At 48.9% G+C, this 23,201-nt stretch overlaps 1 protein-coding gene across 1 annotated transcript in view; it reads right to left on the bottom strand.

Moving 5' to 3' along the window:
• The window catches only part of LOC115104038 (retinoic acid receptor alpha-like), a 178,397-nt gene that overhangs the window by 80,361 nt on the left and 74,835 nt on the right, over positions 1-23,201 (bottom strand). Inside the window, exon 3 of the mRNA XM_029625188.2 lies at positions 20,980-21,857. Coding sequence (XP_029481048.1) covers positions 20,980-21,166 — 187 coding nt within the window. The 5' untranslated portion in view covers positions 21,167-21,857. The remainder of the gene's footprint in view (positions 1-20,979; positions 21,858-23,201) is intronic.

Raw genomic sequence — 23,201 nt, 5'->3', positions numbered from 1 at the left:
TCCCTCCCACCCACACAGGCAGGCCCATCAAGAGAGGTCACGTCAAAGAAAATTACCTCTCTCTCTCTCTCTCTCTCTCCCTCCACCTCTCCGTCTCGGGGAGGCCCCCCGCAGAGGCAAGCGGTGAGCTGTGCGCTAGCGAAGGAGCGCTAGGCTAACGCCGGTCTGTCAAGCTGTGACGGCTATTTCCCCTCCTCTAATGAGACGCCACCCCTCAACACACTGGACATATTTTACTAGACACACACACACACACACACACACTTTTGTTCTTCAAAAGCAGGCTCTCTCTACTCTCACGCGGACCTTTAAAAAAAGCCTGTCTGGCAGCTGCTGTGGATACGGCGGAGCAGGAATCAAAGCAGACATTAATAGCATCTCACAGACATAATTAGCGAAAGGGAACTCGCACCATGTGCCACAAGCGATTAGCGAATGAGATTTTCCCCCCTGAAATAGATGAAGGAGGCAGGTTTTTTGCCTCCCCCCCAACATTCTCCAGCAGTGTAGAAGTAGTAGTTGCCCACTGGAGTGTGATTGATGTTCATATTGTAAGGGAATGGGCTGGGGCATGTTAAAGAGGACAGGATCGATGCTTTGTTCACGGGGGCGGGAGCCGGCAACTGGCGCGAACGAGGGAGGCGTGTGTGTCTGCGCACGTGTGGAGGAGCACACGTCTACTCTCGTGTCAGGCAAGCACGGGCGGGGCAAGGCACCTTTCTGTTGGTACTGTAATGTGTTGAGTGCCTAATTTGGGATGCTAGCGATGATGCGTGTGCGTGTCGCTGTCAGGAGTAATCAGTCTTGGTGAGGACACTGCTGGCCCCTCTCACTGAGTCAGACCTTTACTAAATGAGGTTGGACGGAAGTGTTGTTTTAATCAACCCAGCCTGCCTCCATTCATTATTCAACACCTTGGCACACGGGAAGCATGGGGGGGGAAGAGGAGGAGCGCCTGCTGAGGAGTTGTACAAGATGGAGGAGGAGGAGAGAGGTATACAAGAAGACAGAGAGGGTGTGTGGGAGGAAGAGGACAGAGGTGTACAAGCAGACAGAGAGGGTGTGTGGGAGGAAGAATACAGAGGTGTACAAGAGGACAGAGAGGGTGTGTGGGAGGAAGAGGACAGGTGTACAAGAAGACAGAGAGGGTGTGTGGGAGGAAGAATACAGAGGTGTACAAGAAGACAGAGAGAGAGTGTGGGAGGAAGAGGAGAGGTGGGAAGCAGGAGAAAGTGGGCACCCCACATGTAGGCCCGAGGAGTAAGTTGTGGAACCCTCATCTCTCTCAGCCCAGCTGCTGACGGTTAAGGAAGGACTCCAGTCCAATACTTCAGCCTCCTTTCCCCTGCTAACCTTTTTGGATTTAAAAGATCTGGATGGGCAGTACTTACTGCCTATGCTTATCCAATCATGTCAGCTGTCTGAAGTACAGAAGGAAGGAGAGACTTGGATGGTGACATGCACAAAGTTCCCGAGGGTAAAAGTGGTCTTGGTGTCAAACTCGCTCTCCTTGTCAAGGTAACCTTCCCCCTCTACATGGACCTTCCTGGGAGAACAAGCCGTCCCTTGTGGTCTTTCCCCTGAACCAACCACCCAAATGGGACCCTCTCTGTTGAGCATACAGAGGCAGTCAACCCTATCCCCCCCCCCCTCCCCTCCACACACACATTGCCCGTCCCTTCCATCTCATCCAACCTCAGTGAACTCAGCGATGTGCTGTGGCTAAATGTCAGCGGGCATGGTGTGTGCCGTGACGGGGTGTGTGTGAACGTGTGAAAGGGAGGAGGGAGGGAGCGGCGAGGCGAGGGGTTTGGACCAGGGAGTTTTCACACCTCCAATCAGAGGCTTCTCCGCTGGATGCCAGGTGCCAGACAGCGCCGTGGGCACACAGTTAAGACACCGTGAAAATCCTACGGAGGTACTGTGGGCACACAGTTAAGACACTGTGAAAATCCTACGGAGGTACTGTGGGCACACAGCTAAGACACCGTGAAAATCCTACGGAGGTACTGTGGGCACACAGCTAAGACACCGTGAAAATCCTACGGAGGTACTGTGGGCACACAGCTAAGACACCGTGAAAATCCTACGGAGGTACTGTGGGCACACAGCTAAGACACCGTGAAAATCCTACGGAGGTACTGTGGGCACACAGCTAAGACACCGTGAAAATCCTACGGAGGTACTGTGGGCACACAGCTAAGACACCGTGAAAATCCTACGGAGGTACTGTGGGCACACAGCGACGATACCGCAAATACACTGTGACGGATACTCTATAAAAGACACTATACAAAAGATGCCGTACGCGTGGAGGGTATTGCAGTTGCAAAACATATTATTCGCTACCAAGTTAGCTCAGCAAAGACTCTGTAAAAGACCACGTGAAGACGATAGAAGACTGAAGACAAAAAAAGCTAGGTGCTTAAAATAAATACTGAAGAAGTATGGGAAGAGTCCCTTCTGCTCTAAAGCAACCAGGGCGGAGCTTGAACATCTTCAGTTTCAGTTTTTTTTTTAAATCACTTCAGGGCTTTTGGAAATCTTTGAAGTCTGTCGCTCTCTGTCCTCCCCCATCGTTCTCTCATTCCCTCCCACCCCCCATCCCCCTCTTTCTCTCGCTCTCTAGGTACATCTATCTCTGCATGGATTTATAGGGAGCACCGAGGAATGGACAGAGAAGACAGAGAAAAAAGCCGCCAATAACCCTCTCTCTTCTCCCCCCTCCTTTTCACCAGACTCTCGTCTCTGGTTCCTCGGTCTCCCGTACTCTCTCTTGTTTCTCCGTCTCCAGTTCTCTCTGCCCAACTCATTCTTTCCCTCGTTTTCGCTCTCCCCCTTCCCTCCTGCTCACATTACTCTCTGTTGAGTGATAAACATTGTCTGTGGCCAGTAAATCCAGGCTGGGGCCTGAGGCAGGCTGACAGGGCCTCTATAAAACACTCCACTCTCTCCCACAGAAACTGCCTTTGGTCTGGAGGCCCATAGGAAGTGAGATCATGCAAACACACACACACGGGGTATACACACACACAGACGCATGCACACACGCAAATGCACGAGCGCACGCACGGACGGACGGACGCACACACACCTCTCCCTGCTATCTCATCTGAATCCTCCCTCCCTCGCTCTGTCTCCCTAATTGAGCGCCTAACCTCGGCTGGCTGTCACTTTCATTGCTTTAATTAAAAAGAGTGACACGAGGCACCTCACTTTAAGCTAGCCCCCCCCCAGTCCCACTTGAGTGGGGTAACTGTTAGCTAGCGTTAATGGGGCTAGCTAGCTAGTGTTAATGGGGCTAGTAGCGCCTCTCCTCACCGTTCACCCCACTCCTCCGCGTGTCGCCGCTCGCTTCACTGACAGCTGCTCCAGTGAGTTATCGTGCCGCCATGAGCCTCAAAACACCTAGCCAGCCTCTCCTCTCCTCCTCTCGTCTCCTCTCCTCTCCTCTCCTCCTCTCCTCTCCTCGTTCACACATCCTTTCCATCAGGACAGCACCACTAGTAGACCCAGACTGAGTCGGACTCATCCACAGACCGTCGCCTGTGTGTTTGTGTGTGTGTGTGTGTGTGTACTGTGCAGTATGTATTCTATGCGTTTAAATCCAGAGTGAAGAGAGTGTACAGGAGGAGGCTTTAAAACTAAAGCCTACTTCAGCCATCCATCTCGCTTTCCCTCCCTCTATACCGCCACCTTTGTTTTCCTCCAGGACTTTAGAGAGAGATGGGAGGAGGAATGAGAATTGATGATCGGGGATGAGGGACGAAGGGGGTAGTGTCACATCTGGATTGAGACTGGCTGTCAGCACACACTTCTGCACACGGACACACACACACACACACACACACACACACACACACACACACACCCCTCTGATTGGAGTTCCTCCACTGTGGAGAATTAACGACTTCAAGAGAGGGAAAGAAAGTGAGAGAGCAAGAGAAAAAAAAGAGAGATGGCTGCCTTAGTAAAAACACACCTGGTAGCAATTTCTGTTCTCTGGTAAGTGATTTGGGTTTTTGGTCTCATTTTTGTCAATCAAAGAAGTCATTACCTGGGAGAAAAGGAGAGTGTGTGCTGTGACACGTCTGCCCAGTCTGAAGTAGCAGGAGGGGTTGAGAGATTTGATGTTGGCTGTGGGAGGAGAGGGAGACCTATTGGTCTGGAACTTTGGAAGAAAAGACTAGACAATTTTCTCAATCTCACCGCTGGGAAACAGTGAATGAGTGTGTGTGTGTGTGTGTGTGTGTGTGTGTGTTCGGCCATACATTTAACTACAAAGAATGTATCGGACTGTGTGCGCGTGTGCATTGTACATGTGTGTGCATACCACCAATTTGCATTCCTTGCTTCTCTGTTTGTGTGTCTCTCTCTCGCTCTGTTTGTGCGTCCCTGTGTTTGTAGCAGGACGTCCAGGCTGTTTTAGTCTCTGGAACAGGAATAGCAAGAGGCCAGTCAGCCAATCAGTCATCTAGTCAGCCAGTCAGTCAATTTTCCATTCGCACAAAAAGCTTATTTCTCAAAAGTTTTGTGCACAAATGTGTTGACATCCCTGTTAGTGAGCATTTCTCCTTCGCCAAGATAATCCATCCACCTGACAGGTGTGGCATATCAAGAAGCTGATTAAACAGCATGCTCATTACACAGGTGCACCTTGTGCTGGGGACAATGAAAGGACACTCTAAAAATGCGCAGTTTTGTCACACAACACAATGCCACAGATGTCTCAAGTTGAGTGTGCAATTGTCATGGTGACCACAGGAACGTCCACCAGAGCTGTTGCCAGAGAATTGAATGTTCATTTCTCTACCATAAGTCGCCTACATCGTTGTTTTAGAGAATTTAGCAGTACGTCCAATCGGCCTCACAACCGCAGACCACTTGTATGGCATTGTGTGGGCGAGCGGTTTGCTGATGTCAACGTTGTGAACAGAGTGCCCCATGGTGACGGTGGGGTTATAATATGGGCAGGCATAAGCTACGGACAATGAATTGCATTTTATCGATAGCAATTTGAATGCACAGAGATACCGTGATGAGATCCTGAGGCCCATTGTGAGGCCCATTGTGAGGCCCATATTTAAATGTATCTGTGACCAACAGATGCAAAATCTGTGAAATCCATAGACTCCGTACATGAACTGACATTTTTGCATGCTGCATTTCAATTTTTGTTTTGTGTATGTTTCCTAAACCATAGACGACCCTGGAAAAGTCATGTCACAGACATGCCCTTCCCCCGAACCTTCAAATAATAGATAAACAATAGTTCAAAATCTACCAGTCCCAGTGTTCAATAAATGATCCTATAAATAAAGGGCAAACATGACTACAAAACACACAACGGAGATAACAGACCAGGCTCCCTGAGGAGCCCTGATTGAGAGAGGTAGAGGGGTGTGTGTTTGCTACTGTAACAGACGTGATCGTTAACTCTTAGGTTGTACATGCGTGTGTGTATGTTTGAAAATGGGGGATTGTTTAGTGCCCCTCTGTCCCATTCCAGACTATCCCGACTATGACGATCAGACACACTCTTCCTCCTCCTCTCTCTCCCCGATTCCTTCACCTCCTCCCTCCGTCCTCCTCTTTTCTGCTACCTGCACCACTGATAAAAATAAAAATAAACTTTATGGTTCACTCTGCTTGTTAAGTTATTTATTGTCAGTGTGGGGGCGGGGGGGGGAGGGGTAGAGGTGTGGTGGTGTTTGGAGGGGTTGAAAGAGCGGAGAGAGGAGGAGGAAGAGTGTGTCTGATCGGCATAGTCGGGATGGTCTGGAATGGGACGGAGGGGCACTGAACAACCCCGCAGGTTGTAGTAAGGAACACTACATCCACGCAAACAAACACGTTCTCACACTAAACCGTGACAAACCAACACCTTAAATAAGCCCAGGAAGCACGTCAACCACAGGCAGACAAGCACCACTCAGAGACCTCTCTCAGTAATTAGCTTTCAGAAAGAACGACAGACCGAAGGGAGAGAGGCAGAGGAAATGAACACTCAGACCTGCATTCCCAAAGTGGCCTTGCGAGATAAAAACTATACAAAAAAATAAAATAAAAAATTCTAGAGAGGATGGAACAGGGAAGAAAGAGTCCTTAGGCCTTTTTTTAACATGGCCCCTTGAGGTTCATATGATAGAACCGCTTCGTAGGATTCTCCTTGAAAGCAGACAGAAGAGGGTATATAAAACCAGAGCGCCAGCATCTTACAATTTTCGTGGAAATTCAATCATTCTCGCCAAAGTGCGTCAGTGTTGCCGTTGAATAACTAGGCTCCACTTTGAAGGTTGTTATATTTCAATATGAAAACTAAACTACGCACAAACTAGGTCCAATAACAAGGAGAGTTATGAATAACCATAACCATGGTGATAGAAAAAAAAACTGGTATTTCACAAGAGAGAGAGAGAGAGAGAGAAATCGAGAGGGGACTTGTTGAATGTTCTCTCTCTGCTCCCTCCGTGTTTCATAGGTCGATAAATGGTTGAAAGCAAACTTCTACATCCCAAAACACCAGAGGCGAATAGCGCGAAGCCACACCACAGCAACTGTCCAGCCAGTTCGCAATGAACAAAAAAACACACTCACAGATAAGGTGGCGCTGTGTGACATCGCGGTGGATACCTCAACGTGAAAGACAAACGAGGACTTGGATATACACACCTGTCCTCGCCTGTTTAAAGACAGACTGACAGAACACCTTGTCGTACCGACATTCAAACGAAGACAATTCTGGTTAAATCAAACCAGCTGACCAGCCTTCTGGCGCGTGCCGTCTAAACAGACCAATTAGGAGTCTTGGACTTGACAAGCCATTATGAAAGGAAAGCAGCGTTTGTCCCTCAGCCAAAATCCCTTGGGATCTCTCTCTCTGTCTCTCCATTGTTCTCTTTCTTCATCCATCTCTCCCTCTATGAAACAGCTGGGCTTTGCACACCGTGACACTGGAAGGGTGTCTCCCCACTGGCAAGGTGCACACACACACTACTGTTCCATAGACATACATGCACTGGAAGACACACACACACACACACACACAACTGTTCCATAGACATACATGCACTGGAAGACACACACACACACAACTGTTCCATAGACATACATGCACTGGAAGACACACACACTACTGTTCCATAGACATACATGCACTGGAAGACACACACACACACACACACACACACACACACAGTTCCATAGACATACATGCACTGGAAGACACACACACACACGCACACACACTACTGTTCCATAGACATACATGCACTGAAAGACACACACACACACAAACTGTACAGATGCTGTCAAATATATTGGCAAACTTGCACTTTAGAATGGAGTGTTACATTTTTATTTTCAAAACGGGTTTTTACCCTGTAGGCACCTGCAATTTACCATAGGTGAGATAAATTACACAGTAAACGAGAATCACTGCATCCAACCAAATTAATTAGAATTCTGAAGGATTTAGTTCCGGCCATTTTTTTTATTACTTTGAAGTGAAAAATCTTTACTTTCACTTTTGATTAAAAAAAAAGAAAAAGCGAATTGGTCCTGTGTAGTTGTAAATCAAACAAAAACAAGCGTAAAGACCAAATGTGTTTTGAATTTCAACTTATATTATAGTGGGGAAAAAAAGTTAGAATCATGCAAGTGTACCAATATATTGGACCGTATCTGTATAGACAGACAGAGGCAACACACACACACACACACACACTTCCCCCAAGGGTCAAACACACACACAGTTTTTCAAAGGCGCTCACACAAAAACACACACACACCTCTAATGCAGAGTGGTCTTAAGCGTTTCTCATCAGATAGAGTCCTGAAGGTCGTGCGTTTAAGTGATCAGAGGAGAGGCAGTCAGGCAGTAAAAGCAGTCAAGTCCCTTTAACAGGCTTTTAGCACCCGCCAAAGCAGCCACACTACCATCATAGCATACTTTAACAGGCTCACCCTCATCACCTCATCCTACCCCCTCCCTCAGTCCCTCCTTCAAGACAACCATCACTCCCTTCATTCTCTCCATCACTGACCCCCCCCCCTCCCTCCGCCTTCCCCATCATTTGTTCCATTTACCCCCTCCCTCCCTCTGTGTCCTCCATCCCTCCTTCAACCCCCCCCTCCTACCCTATTTCTCTTCCTCAATCCCCCTCCCTTTCTCCCTCTCTGGGTTGTGGATGGGAACTAACGGCCCTCCTCCTCTTTTTCCTTGGGCGTGACACAGCTCTGAGACAACAGAGATTCTGCCCAGATGATGACCCACACCACAACTGTGTCTGTTTTAGATTCTTCACCATACGCTTTGGGGGTCTTTCCAAGTGACTGTCCTGCCTTCTGGCCTGCTGTCAGTGCCCGTCTCCCTTTGACTACCATCCGCCCATCCCTCCGCAGACGAGAGAGATCTCTGTCAGGATATGGGGGATTATGAGGGAGCATTTATTCTTTTGTTTTGCTGTAGGCGTGGCGACGCCACCGTCAAACGGAACTTCTTAAAAAGGTCAACTTGACGTGCTGACATGTCGCACAGAGCGCTCGCCCGCTAGGGCAGTCCAGATAAAAACCGGCAGGGCCACAGGACGTAGGCCTACACAGACAGATAGATCTGGGGCCTTGCAACGCAAGAGGACCGAGCCATCTGTCTGCAAGACAGTAAAACAAGAAAAGCTGAACAGAATAAAAAGGTAGAGGAGGCGAAATTTAAGACCCAAAGGAAAGAATCTTGTGTGAAGGGTACGCCTGACCCAGGTTGATTTAAGATGCCTCGGGGCTCCAAGGTCGCCTCCTTGTCTCCTTCCAGGGGCCTCTCCTGCACCCCTCCACCGTTCCACCCCGGGACAGCAGGCTGCCGCACAATGCAAAGGCAGTCTGTCTGTCTGTCTGTCTCTCTGTCTGTCTGTCTGTCTGTCTGTCTGTCTGTCTGTCTGTCTGTCTGTCTGTCTGTCTGTCTGTCTGTCTGTCTGTCTGTCTATGATCCATATATCAGTTGGCAATAGGTACGTATATGTCAGCGGCTGCGGTCATTCCACCATTGGGCGTGGTTGGCTTTAAAGTCTCAGTCAGACAGTCATGTGACGAGCATCAGTCTGTTTGAAGTTCACAGTACTTACTTATTCTGAAATTACTGTCATTACTGTCAAGCATTATTATTAAATGACAGGCCTATCTGAAATTAGATAGGACCATAATGGATGAAGCTCCATCCCACACACCTTCGCAAAATGTCAGTCGAGTTTGCCAAGTGACCTTTCACACGGTCCTCCACAAAAGCGCTAACAAAGTCAAGTAAACACCAGCGCTATGGAAAGAGCAGTCATCACAATGACTAACCTAAACCAGTCACAACACAAGAACAGCCACAACAACCTGAATCAGTTAACCAGTGGTGCAACAGTCACCATAACAACCTGTATCTGCTCCATAGCAACCATCGTCATCCCTACCCAATGAGCAACAGCGAGTCACAACGACCTATATCAGCTCTGTCAACAAGCAGACAGGTGTGCGTCTCAAATGGCACCCTATTACCTATTTTGTGCACTTTCGGTGCAAAAGTAGTGCACTATTCAGGGAATAGGGTGGTAAGCAACAAGCCCATGTTCTTTAGAACACCATCAGACAAGTTTAACAGATGTCAGGTCTGATATTGTCAGACCTGTGACAGAGATAACAGAGGCGATAAGGTCAGACCTCAGCAAACGACGGCACGGTGAATGTTGTCAGACGCATTCGGGATGAGCGTGGATTCTGTCAGAGCCACGGACAACGACAGAGCGAATATCATCCAATGTGCTCACGCTACGAGAACTCGGGGTCTAGGAAAGAGAAGATGCCTTTAAGATGGTGAAGAAGAACTGACATGCTGTCTCAACCGGGAACGCGCTTGCGTCCGCCGTCGCCCGCGTGTGGATTTTGTCCATCCGTACCAGACGCGATCCAGACACGCAGGTTGAAATATTTAAAAAAATGAACTCCGAACCAACTCTATTCATTTTGGGGACAGGTCGAAACAACGTGAAACATTCATGGACATTTAGCTAGCTAGCTTGCTGTTGCTAGCTAATTTGTCCTGGGATAAAAAACACTGGGTTGTTATTTTACCGGAAATGAAAAAAAAGGTCATTTTTTTCTGGACCTTTGTAGAATTTTGACCCATTTTGAGTCAAAATGAAATGAAATGTAATCCACAGATAAAAGGGGAAACCTAGTTAGTTTCTAGTAATCTCTCCTCCAGTGGTAGTAGTATTAGTAGTGATATTAGTAGTAGTATTAGTAGTGGTATTAGTAGTAGTATTAGTAGTAGTATTAGTAGTGGTATTAGTAGTAGTATTAGTAGTGGTATTAGTAGTAGTAGTCTTCTTCTGCGGACTTTATATGTCGCTTGGCAACCAACTTTAAGGTGCATTACCACCACCAACTGGACTGGAGTGTGGACCTCAGTTCATCTTTCAATCCCCACACATGGGTATAAGCTCCTAAAAAGAGGAGATAGGAGAGGCGGGACTTGTTGCGCGTCAAGCGTAAAAAATGGAACTAAGTTGTATTCTAGCGCCTGGCTAAGCAGACGCTCGTTGACGCGCGCAAGCAGTTTAGATTAAATGATTGAATAACATGCGTGTGTAAATGTGTTTTGCAACGCGAGCGGTGTGGTCAGCATATTTAACTAACACTGTTTAAACTGTGATGGAGAAAATCCCCAAATTTGACAATCTCACTTGTCAGAGTTATTCCCCTCCAATTGAAACCCTTTTCGTTGTCCTCAACATGCGCCACGCAGCCCTTGGCAGCGAGTAGAGGTGAGCGGTCTGCGAGTCGACGTAGACATCAGAGCAACCCTCCAGAAGACAAAACACCGGTTGGGCATGTCCCAGTTGGTGCCTGCCAAACGTGGAATAATCAAAATGGAGCTCAGTCAGAGACGATCACTGTGGTGATGTGGACAGGAACACAGGGACTGGCAGCTCCCAACACGCAACGCAACAATGTAAAACACCATGGTGATACGAGACATGCAGGCAGCCACGGCAGCCACGGAGACCGAGACAGAGAAACAGAGACAGACAGAGAAACAGACAGAGAAACAGACAGACAGAGACAGACAGACAGACAGAGAAACAGACAGACAGAGACAGGCAGACAGAAAGACAGAGAAACAGAGAAACAGACAGAGAAACAGACAGACAGAGACAGAGAAACAGACAGAGAAACAGACAGAGAAACAGAGACAGACAGAGACAGACAGAGAAACAGACAGAGAAACAGACAGAGAAACAGACAGAGAAACAGACAGACAGACAGACAGACAGACAGACAGACAGACAGAGAAACAGAGAAACAGACAGAGACAGACAGACAGAGAAACAGACAGAGACAGACAGACAGACAGACAGACAGACAGACAGACAGACAGACAGACAGACAGACAGACAGACAGACACAGACAGACAGACAGACAGACAGACAGACAGACACAGACAGAGAAACAGACAGAGAAACAGACAGAGAAACAGACAGAGAAACAGACAGACAGACAGACAGACAGACAGACAGACAGACAGACAGACAGACAGACAGACAGACAGAGAAACAGACAGACAGAGAAACAGACAGAGAGACAGACAGAGAGACAGACAGAGAGACAGACAGAGAGACAGACAGAGAGACAGACAGAGAGACAGAGACATACAGACAGAGAAACAGAGACAGACAGACAGAGAAACAGACAGAGACAGACAGACAGACAGAAACAGACAGACAGACAGAAACAGACAGACAGACAGACAGACAGACAGACAGACAGACAGACAGACAGAGAAACAGACACAGAGAGAGAGACAGACACAGAGAGACAGACACAGAGAGACAGAGAGAGAGAGAGAGAGAGACACAGGCAGAGAGAGAGAGAGAGAGACAGAGAGCGTACGTGCGTGCGGGTCGACAGCTCTCCAACACCTCTGTTGTGCCAGACATTGACTGGGCTCGGGTGGAGCTGCAATGCCAGAGCCAACTCACACCTTCAGAAGGAGCGTGAAGGAAACTGTTTGCAGATGTACATCAGGCCTGTCGGAGAGCGAGGCTGAGGACAGGGTTGAAAACATGCCTGTCCAGACTAAGGAACAGGCCTCGACAACCACTTGGCGTCGTTACTTTCAATAATGTCTGTTTGTACGTGTAAAGGAAAGGGAGCACCGCTGCCACCAGCCAAGGTGCATGCACTGAGGAGCAAACTGAAGTAGAGTGGGGATTCAGCAGCTCTCGGAGGACCGTTGTCATTGTTACAAAAAAAAACAATTCCAGCGTTGGTTTTAATTGTATCAAAACGAGACGACTTTCATCGTCCTCCAAGAGTTGCTATACACCTGTCCTCATCTTCTTCCCAGCAATCTTGATAAATAAAATAATAAAACACATTACGCCAATACCGACTGTTACAGAGGTGGTTCTAGGGTTGAACCCCATTGGTCACACTAGCACGAACTACAAAAGAAGTCATCAAATCCTAACACTGCTTGAATCATGTGAAAAACAATAAGCATGCTCCTAGCTTGACACTCTGTCAAGTGTCGGGGCTGCGACACACTTGTGAGAGAAATGCGGCCCAAATGGCACCCGCTAGTAGTGCACTACTTTTGACCAGGGCCCGTAGGGCTGTGCTGTAATCTAGCTGCACGCGGGAGCGTCGATACATTGAACGCCCCGAGCAGATTAAAGGGGAATGGAAGAGGGAAGTTGAATTGAATGACCGGGGGGGGTTAACGAAGTGCTTGCTGCGTTAAGTAGGTGTTAGGATCAGCGGGACCTCCGAGGCAGGGTGTGTGTGTTTGAATATGTGTGTGTATGTGTGTATGCGTGCATGTTAAGTAGGTGTCTGTATCAGCGGGACCTGTGGAGGCAGCACAGTCATTACCAGCGATAACAAACCGTCTCCCTTCACACCGGGGTGAGCAGAGAGGAGAAGAGGGAGGGGAGGAGAGAAAGAGATGGATGTAGACACGGCAAGGTCAACAGTGTCAGAGTCCTATTTAACCCACACTAAACTGCATTCAGCACATACGCATTTCATAATGTAAAGTGTTAGCGAATGCAGCTGGGGAGTGGTTAGGATACACGACACAAAGTTGGGTCATTGTTCGGATGGGACACTTGGAGAGTCAGCTGTGTTCTTTATGTCAGTCTAGTTGTGTCATTGTTTTGTCTTTACTTTTCATGCACTCACTGTAGCACTTTGAGATGGTTTAAATACATTACTATTATTATATTTTTGGCAGTAGACATTAAACCTAATTTAAACATGGCAAAAACATGCTAAACAAGAAAAAAAAGGCACACCTGCATTTGCATCGTGGTCATCCGTCCTCTTTCATATTTACATTTATAACGTACCATGTCACGTGGCAGGTCAGCCTGTCAACAACAAGCTTGTCTGTGTTAGTAACCAGGCTTTGTGTTGTTTTTGTGTGTGGCGAAAGAGAGAGACATCCAAATGAACCGACCCAAAGAAAGTGAACGGTACTTCTGACTCTTTGCTGCAGGCATGTGTGTGGTGGCAGTGGAGAGAGGAGAGGAGAGGAGAGGAGAGGAGAGGAGAGGAGGAGAGGAGAGGAGAGGAGAAGAGAGGGTGTGTGTGGTGGCAGTGGAGAGAGGAGAGGAGAGGAGAGGAGACGGTGTGTGTGGTGGCAGTGGAGCGAAGAGAGGAGAGGAGAGGAGAGGAGAGGGTGTGTGTGGTGACAGTGGAGAGAGGAGAGGACGGGAGAGGAGAGGAGGGGAGAGGAGAGGGTGTGTGTGGTGGCAGTGGAGAGAGGAGAGGAGAGGAGAGGAGAGGAGAGGAGAGGAGAGGGAGAGGAGAGGAGAGAGGAGACGAGACGAGACGAGACAGTGTGTGTGGTGGCAGTGGAGAGAGGAGAGGAGAGGAGAGGAATGAGAGGAGAGGAGAGGGTGTGTGTGGTGGCAGTGGAGAGAGGAGAGGAGGGGAGGGGAGAGGAGAGGGTGTGTGTGTGTGGTGGCAGTGGAGAGAGGAGAGGAGAGGAGAGGAGAGGAGAGGAGAGGTGAGGAGAGGAGGGAGTGGAGAGGAGAGGAGAGAGGAGAGGAGAGGAGAGGAGAGGAGAGGAGAGACGGTGTGTGTGGTGGCAGTGGAGAGAGGAGAGGGGAGAGGAGAGGAGAGGAGAGGAGAGGGTGTGTGTGGTGGTAGTGGAGGAATGAGAGGAGAGGAGAGGAGACGGTGTGTGTGGTGGCAGTGGAGAGGAGAGGAGAGGAGAGGGTGTGTGTGGTGGCAGTGGAGAGAGGAGAGGAGGGACGGCGAGAGGATACAGTGTTTGAGGAGAGGAAGCTGGTGGATGTGGGGGGGTGTTATAGTACTCAACATGGGATACTTTGTGGCTAAATAATGTGGCGGTCTATATTTAACTCTGTTATTTCTGGAGGGGATGATGGGGGGGGTGACGAAATCGAAATGGAGCCATCCCGGATTATAGGGACAAGTCCCTCCTTTGAAAACTGGAGGGAGAGCTGATCAGCATAAACCGAGAGCTGCGTACAGAAAGGCGCATCGCCTGCCAGTCTGAATCGGGATAAAAGCTCCGTCTGGGGTGGTATACAGTCGCTGATGGGGGAGGGTGCAGTGTCATCCATGTGGACCGTGCCAAGCTGGTCGTGGTGACGGTGGAGATGATGCACCCACCCGGCCTTAGCCAACTGCCCCTGGGTCCCGTTTTACCACGGTGGTGGAAGATCCCTCCGGGAGGCAGAGCTGGCTGACTTCACGCCTGCTATCGCGTGTGGTCGGCTGTACCGGCAGTGGCGTCACACCACCATCGGAGACCACCACTGCATGACTAGGTGAAAAGTCTAATGGCTGCGATCAAAGTCTCTCCGCATCAGATCTTGGATTTGTTCAAACAAACTTTCTGGGAAACACGTGTAGTTCCAAAAGCATATTGACATTGACAGTAAAAGACTAGAAGGCGGATCACACGTTGGGCAACAGCACCACGGGCTCAAAAACAAAGCCTGTTTAACCTCACAGGGCTGTCTGGAGGCATCAGGCAGTGTTTGTTGTTGCTCTAGCAGCTTCCTATCTGACAGACACACACACACACACACACAGCTCATATCTCCTGACATCACTCAGAGAACACAGAACCACCGTAGTAACCACAGGGCATTTGGCGCCACCACAGCTGCGTGGTGTTCGCTACACCTGGCTCCCGGCTGAGCCTTACACTGGGATCACAGAGAAATACAGAGTAGAACGAAAGAAGTGAGGAAAAAGAAGTCGAAGGAAAGAGGTGATGAAAGAAAGAGAGGGAGAGAGAGAGAGAGAATATGAGCCATGTGGAAGAGGGTAGGAGTGATGAGAGAGAGAGAGAGAGAGAGAGAGAGAGAGAGAGAGAGAAGATGAGCTGTGTTGAAAGAGGGAGTACCCTGGGGCTAGCTGATCCAGCTCTGCCACTGCTTACTGCTCCAACTAATCCCAGCCTGAGCACATCAGCTAGGTCTTATCAGTAATTAGCACGCTAACCATTCCCCAGTCCCACTGGGGTCTGGACCTGGAGAACACAGCCTCCACAGCCAGCCAGCCCTTCCCTTGCATTCAATTAGCCCACTTTAAAGTGCGTGCCATAACCCGCAGGGCTGGCAATGGCGGGAGGGGGTGAAGAGGAGGCAGCGGGAGTTGAGAAACAGGAGAAACAGGAGGGAAACAGTCTGACATTTCAGAGGCTGAGGGTGTTATACAGCCTGCTGAGGGTGTGAGGTTTTTATTTGGGGGGGGGGGGGGAGTAGGAGGTGTGGGTTTTTGTCATGGAGTGTTTTGCGGGGTCGCGTTAACACTCCTTGCCCTGTCGAGGCGAATCTGGGATGATCTCCACGGTTACGAGGGGGAGACTGAACAGGAGAGAGAGAGGGGGGTTTGATGTGATGAAAACGACCTCCGCTCGGCTGGCATATCCCTGGAATTGTAGATTTTTATCCCAGTTTATTGGGAAATAAGACCTTAATCCCTGCTTTAACCAATAATGCTGGCAGGAAATTGTATACCTTAGCGCAATATACAGGACATAACTCGGGTCAAGGTTAGAATAGATAATATGGGGTGGTATGACAGGAGGAAGAGGATGAGGAGGAGCGGCAAGTCCACAATTTCACATATTCTTGAGTAACATGTTTTAGGTGTGGTTTATGCAGAGGGTGTGAATCTGTGATATTTCCATACCTGTGGAAAATACAATTAGCACGTGGAACCAACTTTCTAGGGACAGAGTAGAGGCTTTGACTGACAGGGTCTTTTCAACAACATGTCAAGAAGAGGCAAAATAGGGGAAGAACATTCTTTCCAAGACTTTCCAAGATGGCGTAGCAGTGCAGACGTTGTTTGTCGTTCTCCCGTGTAAATGTGTTTTTTTTTCTCCATCTTTTTCTATATGTATATATCTTTTTCCATTTTTTAAATTAAATATACCTTCCGGCAACCCGTCTCACCCAATGTGATACGGATCTGCTATTTTTAGACCTTATAGCCAGAAACGCCATCAGAAGCTAGCCATCAGTAGCTAACCAGCTAATTAGCTACTAGCAAGCACAGACTAGCTAGCACAGACACCAGCCGCTTTTAGCATGGATAATACTTGCCAGCCTGCACAGCGCGTTATCAATCCTGATCATATCGGTCTGTTTTATCCGCTACAACACCGGATTCTTGCCGTAAGCCCTGAACCATTATTCCTGGTCATCGCATCTAGCTAGCTGCCACCGAGAGGCCCAGCCCCGAAGCTAGCCTTGAGCCAGGACCATCTCCCGGCCTGCTCAGTGGACCCTATGATCACTCGGCTACACAGCTGATGCCTCCCGGACTCTTCACTAACACGACTAGAATCCACTACACCACCGGATTCTTGCCGTAAGCTCTGGACTTTTGCATCGGGTCATCGCTGCTGGCTAGCTGCTACCGAGTGGCTATAGTGGCTAACGCCCTTGTCCCGAAGCTAGCACCAGTTAGCTGCGAGCCAGGCGCATCTGCCAACTAGCAAACTACATTTCTCCAGCTACAATAACTCTTTTGCCAACTGGCCTGGACCCTTAATCGACACAGAGCCCCGCCGTTCCATCACGACTGGTCTGCCGACATTATTCCATCAGTTGTGCCCTCTACCGGCCTTTGCCGGACGTCGGAGCAGACGCTTCTACTAGCCCCAACCTGCAAATTATTATTTATTTTTTAACGCCGTGTCTCCCGCTTGCTAGCGAAGTAATGACTACCTAACGGCTTCCAGGTTCCGTCGATTGCTGTTCACTGGACCCTATGATCACGTGGCTACATAGCTGATGCCTGCTGGACTGTTCACTAATCGTGGTACTACATTTTGTTTGTTTATCTGTCGGCCCCAGCCTCGAACTCAGGCCCTGTGTGTAATTAACTGACCCTCTCTGCCCATTCATTTTTACATGTTGTTGTTGTTGTCTTAGCTGATTAGCTGTTGTTATGTCTTACCTGTTGTTGTCTTAGCTAGCTCTCCCAATCAACACCTGTGATTGCTTTATGCCTTGCGTTATGTCTCTTTCTAATGTCAATATGCCTTGTATACTGTTTAGGGTAGTTATCATTGTTTTAGTTCACGGCGGAGCCCCTAGTCCCACTCAACATGCCTCAGATACTTCTGTTGTCCCACCTCCTACACATGCGGTGACCTCACCCAGCATAACTAGTGCGTCCAGAGATGCAACCTCTCCTTTCATCACTCAATGCCTAGGTTTACCTCCACTGTACCCACACCCTACTATACCCGTCTGTACATTATACCCTGAATCTATCCTACCACACCCAGAAATCTGCTCCTTTTATTCTCTGTCCCCAATGCACTAGAAGACCAGTTTTGATAGCCTTTAGCTCTCCTTCCAGACTCATATTAAACATCTCCAATCCAAAATTAAATCTAGAATCGGCTTTCTATTTTGCAACAAAGCCTCCTTCACTCACGCTGCCAAACATACCATCGAAAAGCTGACTATCCTACCAATCCTCGACTTCAGCGATGTCATTTACAAAATAACCTCCAACACTCTACTCAGCAAACTGGATGCAGTCTATCACAGTGCCATCCGTTTTGTCACTAAAGCCCCATATACTACCCACCACTGCAACCTGCATGCTCTTGTTGGCTGGCCCTCGCTACATATTTGTCGCCAAACCCACTGGCTCCAGGTCATCTATAAGTCTCTGCTAGGTAAAGCCCCGCCTTATCTCAGCTCACTGGTCACCATTGCAACACCCACCCGTAGCACACGCTCCAGCAGGTATATCTCACTGGTCATCCCCAAAGCCAACACCTTCTTTGGCCGCCTTTCCTTCCAGAATTGCAAAAATCTCTGAAGTTAGCGATATATTATTCCCTCGCTAACTTTAAGCATCAGCTATCTGAGCAGCTAAACGATCACTGCAGCTGTACATAGCCCATCTGTAAATATCCCATCCAATCTACCTACATCATCCTCATATTGTTTTTATTTACTTTTTTGCACACCAGTATTTCTACTTGCACATCATCATCTGCACATCTATCCCTCCAGTGTTAATTTGCTAAATTGTAATTACTTGCTACTATGGCCTATTTATTGCCTTACCTCCTTACGCCATTTGCACACACTGTATATAGACTTTTTCTATTGTGTTATTGACTGTACGTTTGTTTATTCCATGTGTACCTCTGTGTTGTTGTTTGTGTCGCACTGCTTTGCTTTATCTTGGCCAGGTCGCAGTTGTAAATGAGAACTTGTTCGGAACTAGCCTACCCGGATAAATAAAAGGTAACATGTATATATATATTTTTTTTACTTACTCCATCTTCTCACTCACTCACACAGCTTTGCCTCATGCTACCTCTTCAAATGATAATTCACGTCTCTATGTAGGACATGCCACTGCTGCTTCTCACCCCCTCTCCCCCTCAGTGCTTCCTCAAACACAGCATGTGGGCTGTGTATATCGCAGTCCCCCCCCCCCTATCCCCCGCCAGCTCCTCTCATCTCCGGAGAGTCCCCGTCCCGCATGACAGCTCACCCAGGCCATCTCCTAGCGTGGCGGGGGGCTGTGTAATAATTAGCCCCTGGCAGCGAGGGAGGGCTGTTCGTCAGCTAACACTATGCAGGAGCTATGGATTAGTCTCTCAGCACCAAGAGAGGAGCACGCTCATCAGCCAGCCAGCCAGCCAGACAGGCAGGCAGAAGAACACACTCCATCTCTGCACACACACACACACACACACACACACACACACACACACACACACACACACACACACACACACACACACACACACACACAGGAAAGCAGGGAACCCCTCTGCTCTGAGAGGCTGTTGTACTCTAGGCTCTGCTGTCTGTCTGTCTGTCTGTCTGTCTGTCTGTCTGTCTGTCTGTCTGTCTGTCTCTCTCTGTCTGTGTCTGTCTGTCTCTGTCTGTCTGTCTCTGTCTGTCTGTCTCTGTCTGTCTGTCTGTCTCTGTCTGTCTGTCTCTGTCTGTCTCTGTCTGTCTGTCTGTGTCTGTCTGTCTGTCTGTCTGTCTCTGTCTGTCTGTCTGTCTGTCTGTCTGTCTCTGTCTCTGTCCGTCTCTGTCCGTCTGTCAATGTCTGTCTCTGTCTGTCCGTCTCTGTCCGTCTCTGTCCGTCTCTGTCCGTCTCTGTCCGTCTCTGTCCGTCTCTGTCCGTCTCTGTCCGTGTCTCTGCGGCAGCCTGCCGACTGAGCTCCAGCCTGGATCTGGGGAATGGAAGCCACAAGGGGTGGGACATGGTGGGTAGATGGACAGAGACATTAGCTGCTTTCCCCATACATACATGGGAAGAGAGGGAGGAGAGGAAGAGGAAAGGAGAGGGGGCCGGGATGCCACCCAGCAAGGCATAAGCGGATGTAATCTTGGCTGTGATTGGGCAGTTTATTGGTAGAATGGGTACTGTGGTAGTGATGGACCTACACTATACTTGCTAAATGAATATTAACTGAAATGAATATTGAATATTAAATGAATATTACTCCAGGTGGGGGGGCAGGTAGCCTAGTGGTTAGAGCGTTGGGCCAATAACCGAAAGGTTGCTAGATCGAATCCCCGAGCTGACGATGTAAAAATCTGTCGTTCTTCCCCTGAACAAGGCAGTTAACCCACTGTTCCTAGGCCATCATTGAAAATCAGAATTTGTTCTTAACTGACTTGCCTAGTTAAATAAAGGTGAAATAAAAAATAAAACAACTTTAAAAAACTACCATCACAACTGCTTCAAGAGTCCTGCTTACAGTCAGAACAACACCTTATTTTCACAAAATCAGACAGACACACACTTCCTCCATTAATGCATGTACACACAGAGAGAGCGCCCACCCGCCAGTTCAAGCGAGGACACACACCTCCTGAGGCATTGTGCCCAGGAACATTCTGTTGGTTATTCGAGCTGCCTCATTGAGATCAGACCAATCCGCTCGCTCAGTTCGACACATCGCCGCATGACAACTGGCCGGGATCCAGATTGCCAGGAGCAACTAGTCAAGGCTATGTTCCACACCAACCAAACCTCTAATGTGGTCAGTTCTATGTAATTGGTGTAATAGACCTTTTACACATCAGTTCTATATCGGTTCTCAGTTCTATATAGACTCCACTCCACTTTGATCTGATTAAGTCATACAGCATCACAGCCATATGTACGTAACACAGGAGACGCTGGAAAGTTAAAGTTAACTGGAAAGTTAAAGCAGCCAAGTTAAAACTTGTGTGGCTCATTTTTTACTTTCTGCGTTTTCCCCCCTGAATTGATCGAACTTTGTCAAACTTCAAAAGCTGATTTTTGGTATAAATATAAGATGGATCAAGTCAGTCATTGGGCCAAAAGGCATCAACCAACCAACCAAACGCCAATCAGCAGTACCTGACAACCTTTCTAATCACTCACTAATGTCAACATACACCAACAGAATGTGATTGGGTACTTACTGGCTGGCGACGGGGTGCTGTATCCGTTGACGGGCAGTCCGGAGAGGGTGGGAGGGGACAGCCCCCCCAGCATGTGGGGGAAGAAGTAGGAGTAGTGAGGCATGGGGAATCCCCCCACAGAGACAGTGGGGCCCCCCGCACTCCCTGGCCCCCCCGGGGGGTGGCGGGGGTTACCCTTGCCCGCCATGTTCTGCTCGGCGGACCTTGAGCCGAGTCCAAAGAGTCTCCTGTAGGTATCCGTGGCGATGTCGGTCTACATCCCCCCCCAACCTCAACCGCCGGTGACGACGTAATCCAATGAATTAAGAAGAGGTGGGTGGTGGTGGGTGACGGTGGACAACAACAGGGATTTGGGTAGGTGTGTGAAATAGAGCTGCTCGGGTACGCTGATGTTCCAGGTGGACACTTCAGAGAAACTTATAGGCTATTCTCTTCCAAAAGGCTGGTCCTCTGCCTTGTTGTGAAGAGCGTCCCACTGAGATAGATAGAGGTAGACTAGGCCACTAAGCTTTATACCATGAATGAAACACCCAATTACATAAATACTAAGGGAGGTCGCTAGGCAGAATCATCTGGCACCAATGGACTCCAGACACCTTGTCCAGGATTGGATAGACTTCTCAGGCCTTGGGAGGATTGGATGATGACAGCTTCTCTCTCTCTCTCTCTCTCTCTCTCTCTCTCTCTCTCTCTCTCTCTCCAGTGACTCAGCAGAGCTCATACAACAACACGACGGAGTGGAGGAGGAGGATCGTTATGACGACGTCTGGTTTTAGTTCTCACCGTAGCCCGGTTTGCCCCAGGTCAGCCCCTAATCGCCGTGGTGGACTCACTTTCAGTCTCGGCAACGCACCTGTAGCGGACTGGCAACCTTCCTCCTTCAGAAACAGAGACAGATAGACGGAGAGAGAGAGACAGACAGAGAGACAGACAGACAGAGACAGAGAGAGAGAGAGAGAGAGAGAGAGACAGACAGACAGCGAGAAACAGAGGCATGGGTTAGATAGAGATTCACTCACTGGCGCATATTCAGAGACAGAGAGACGGGGGTGCAAATGCATATTCAGTGGGGTGGCGTTGATTTTTGCCAGGGCTCATCTCTACATAGACAGCGTGGGAAAAACAGAGCCCGGGTCCTCTCTAGTTAGCCCCCCCCACGTTGTGGGGTGAATCATCATCAGAGATGCTGAGGCTCATTAACGGAGTCCGTCTGAACCTCTCTCTCTGCTCCTCAATAAACAGGAGACGAGCTTACGCAACCTTCCAAGAGAGGGAGGGAGGGAGGGAGGAAGAGTAACCTAGTTCTGCCTTTCAATGCTGATGTTGTACAACATGCCTTATATAAACCCAAAACCCCTTGCTTTGCTACACACCGTAGCAACTAGCTATAATGTCTGTAAGACCATCCACTACTTTGCACTGTAATTGTAGTTCACAACTGACAGCTTTGCTTCCATCTCTTTCCCCCATCTGACATTGACATGCCAAAGGAGTGAACCGTTTACTGTTCTGAGTCTGGACCGGAACGGTCTGAACGTTGAAAACATCATTTGAGTGCCTTTTTCTCCTTCCCGGTCTGTCATGTCTGTAGCCGTCTGAGAGGCATTTCTTCTGCCCTGGCCCCAGCGAGGAGGGCGTTGGGTGCACGAGGGCCCGTTTTTACAGGGTCATGGGACTTTTCTAGATCTCCCGCAAAGTGCTGCTCCCTCCGACGTCAGGCCTCACCTTGTGAAGCCCTCCGCCGACAGGCCTCACCTTGTGAAGCCCTCCGCCGACAGGGGTGTGTGTGCGTGCGTGTTTGCGTGCGTATGTGCGATCTCCTGCATAGTGCTCCACCGCCGCTAGCCCCCCTCCCCGTTGTGAAGTCGGCCCCACACACACACACACACACACAGGTCGGCTAGCCCCCGTCGTAAAACAGCCAGACACCACTGGGCTTTCAGACATGTTTGTGTTAGAAGGGCGAGAGGAGAGGAGGGGGAGAGATGAAGAGGCCTTTTAGAGAGACTTGGTGAAGGTCTGGGATAAGAACAAGACTGACGTGATCAGTGCACCAGAGCATTATTATCAAACCTCTAAAACATGATGAAGTACCCTTACAGGAACAGAACAGGAAAACAGAACAAGTGGATTCAGACCACGCATTGCTTTCCAGCAGCTCCTGTATTTGGTACATATGGCTGTCGTGCTGAAATGATTCAAATACATCCATTCAGCCCTCC

The sequence above is a fragment of the Oncorhynchus nerka genome, linkage group LG21 (genome assembly GCF_034236695.1).
Source record: "Oncorhynchus nerka isolate Pitt River linkage group LG21, Oner_Uvic_2.0, whole genome shotgun sequence".
NCBI lineage: Eukaryota > Metazoa > Chordata > Actinopteri > Salmoniformes > Salmonidae > Oncorhynchus > Oncorhynchus nerka.
This window is presented reverse-complemented; position numbering and strand designations above follow the sequence as displayed.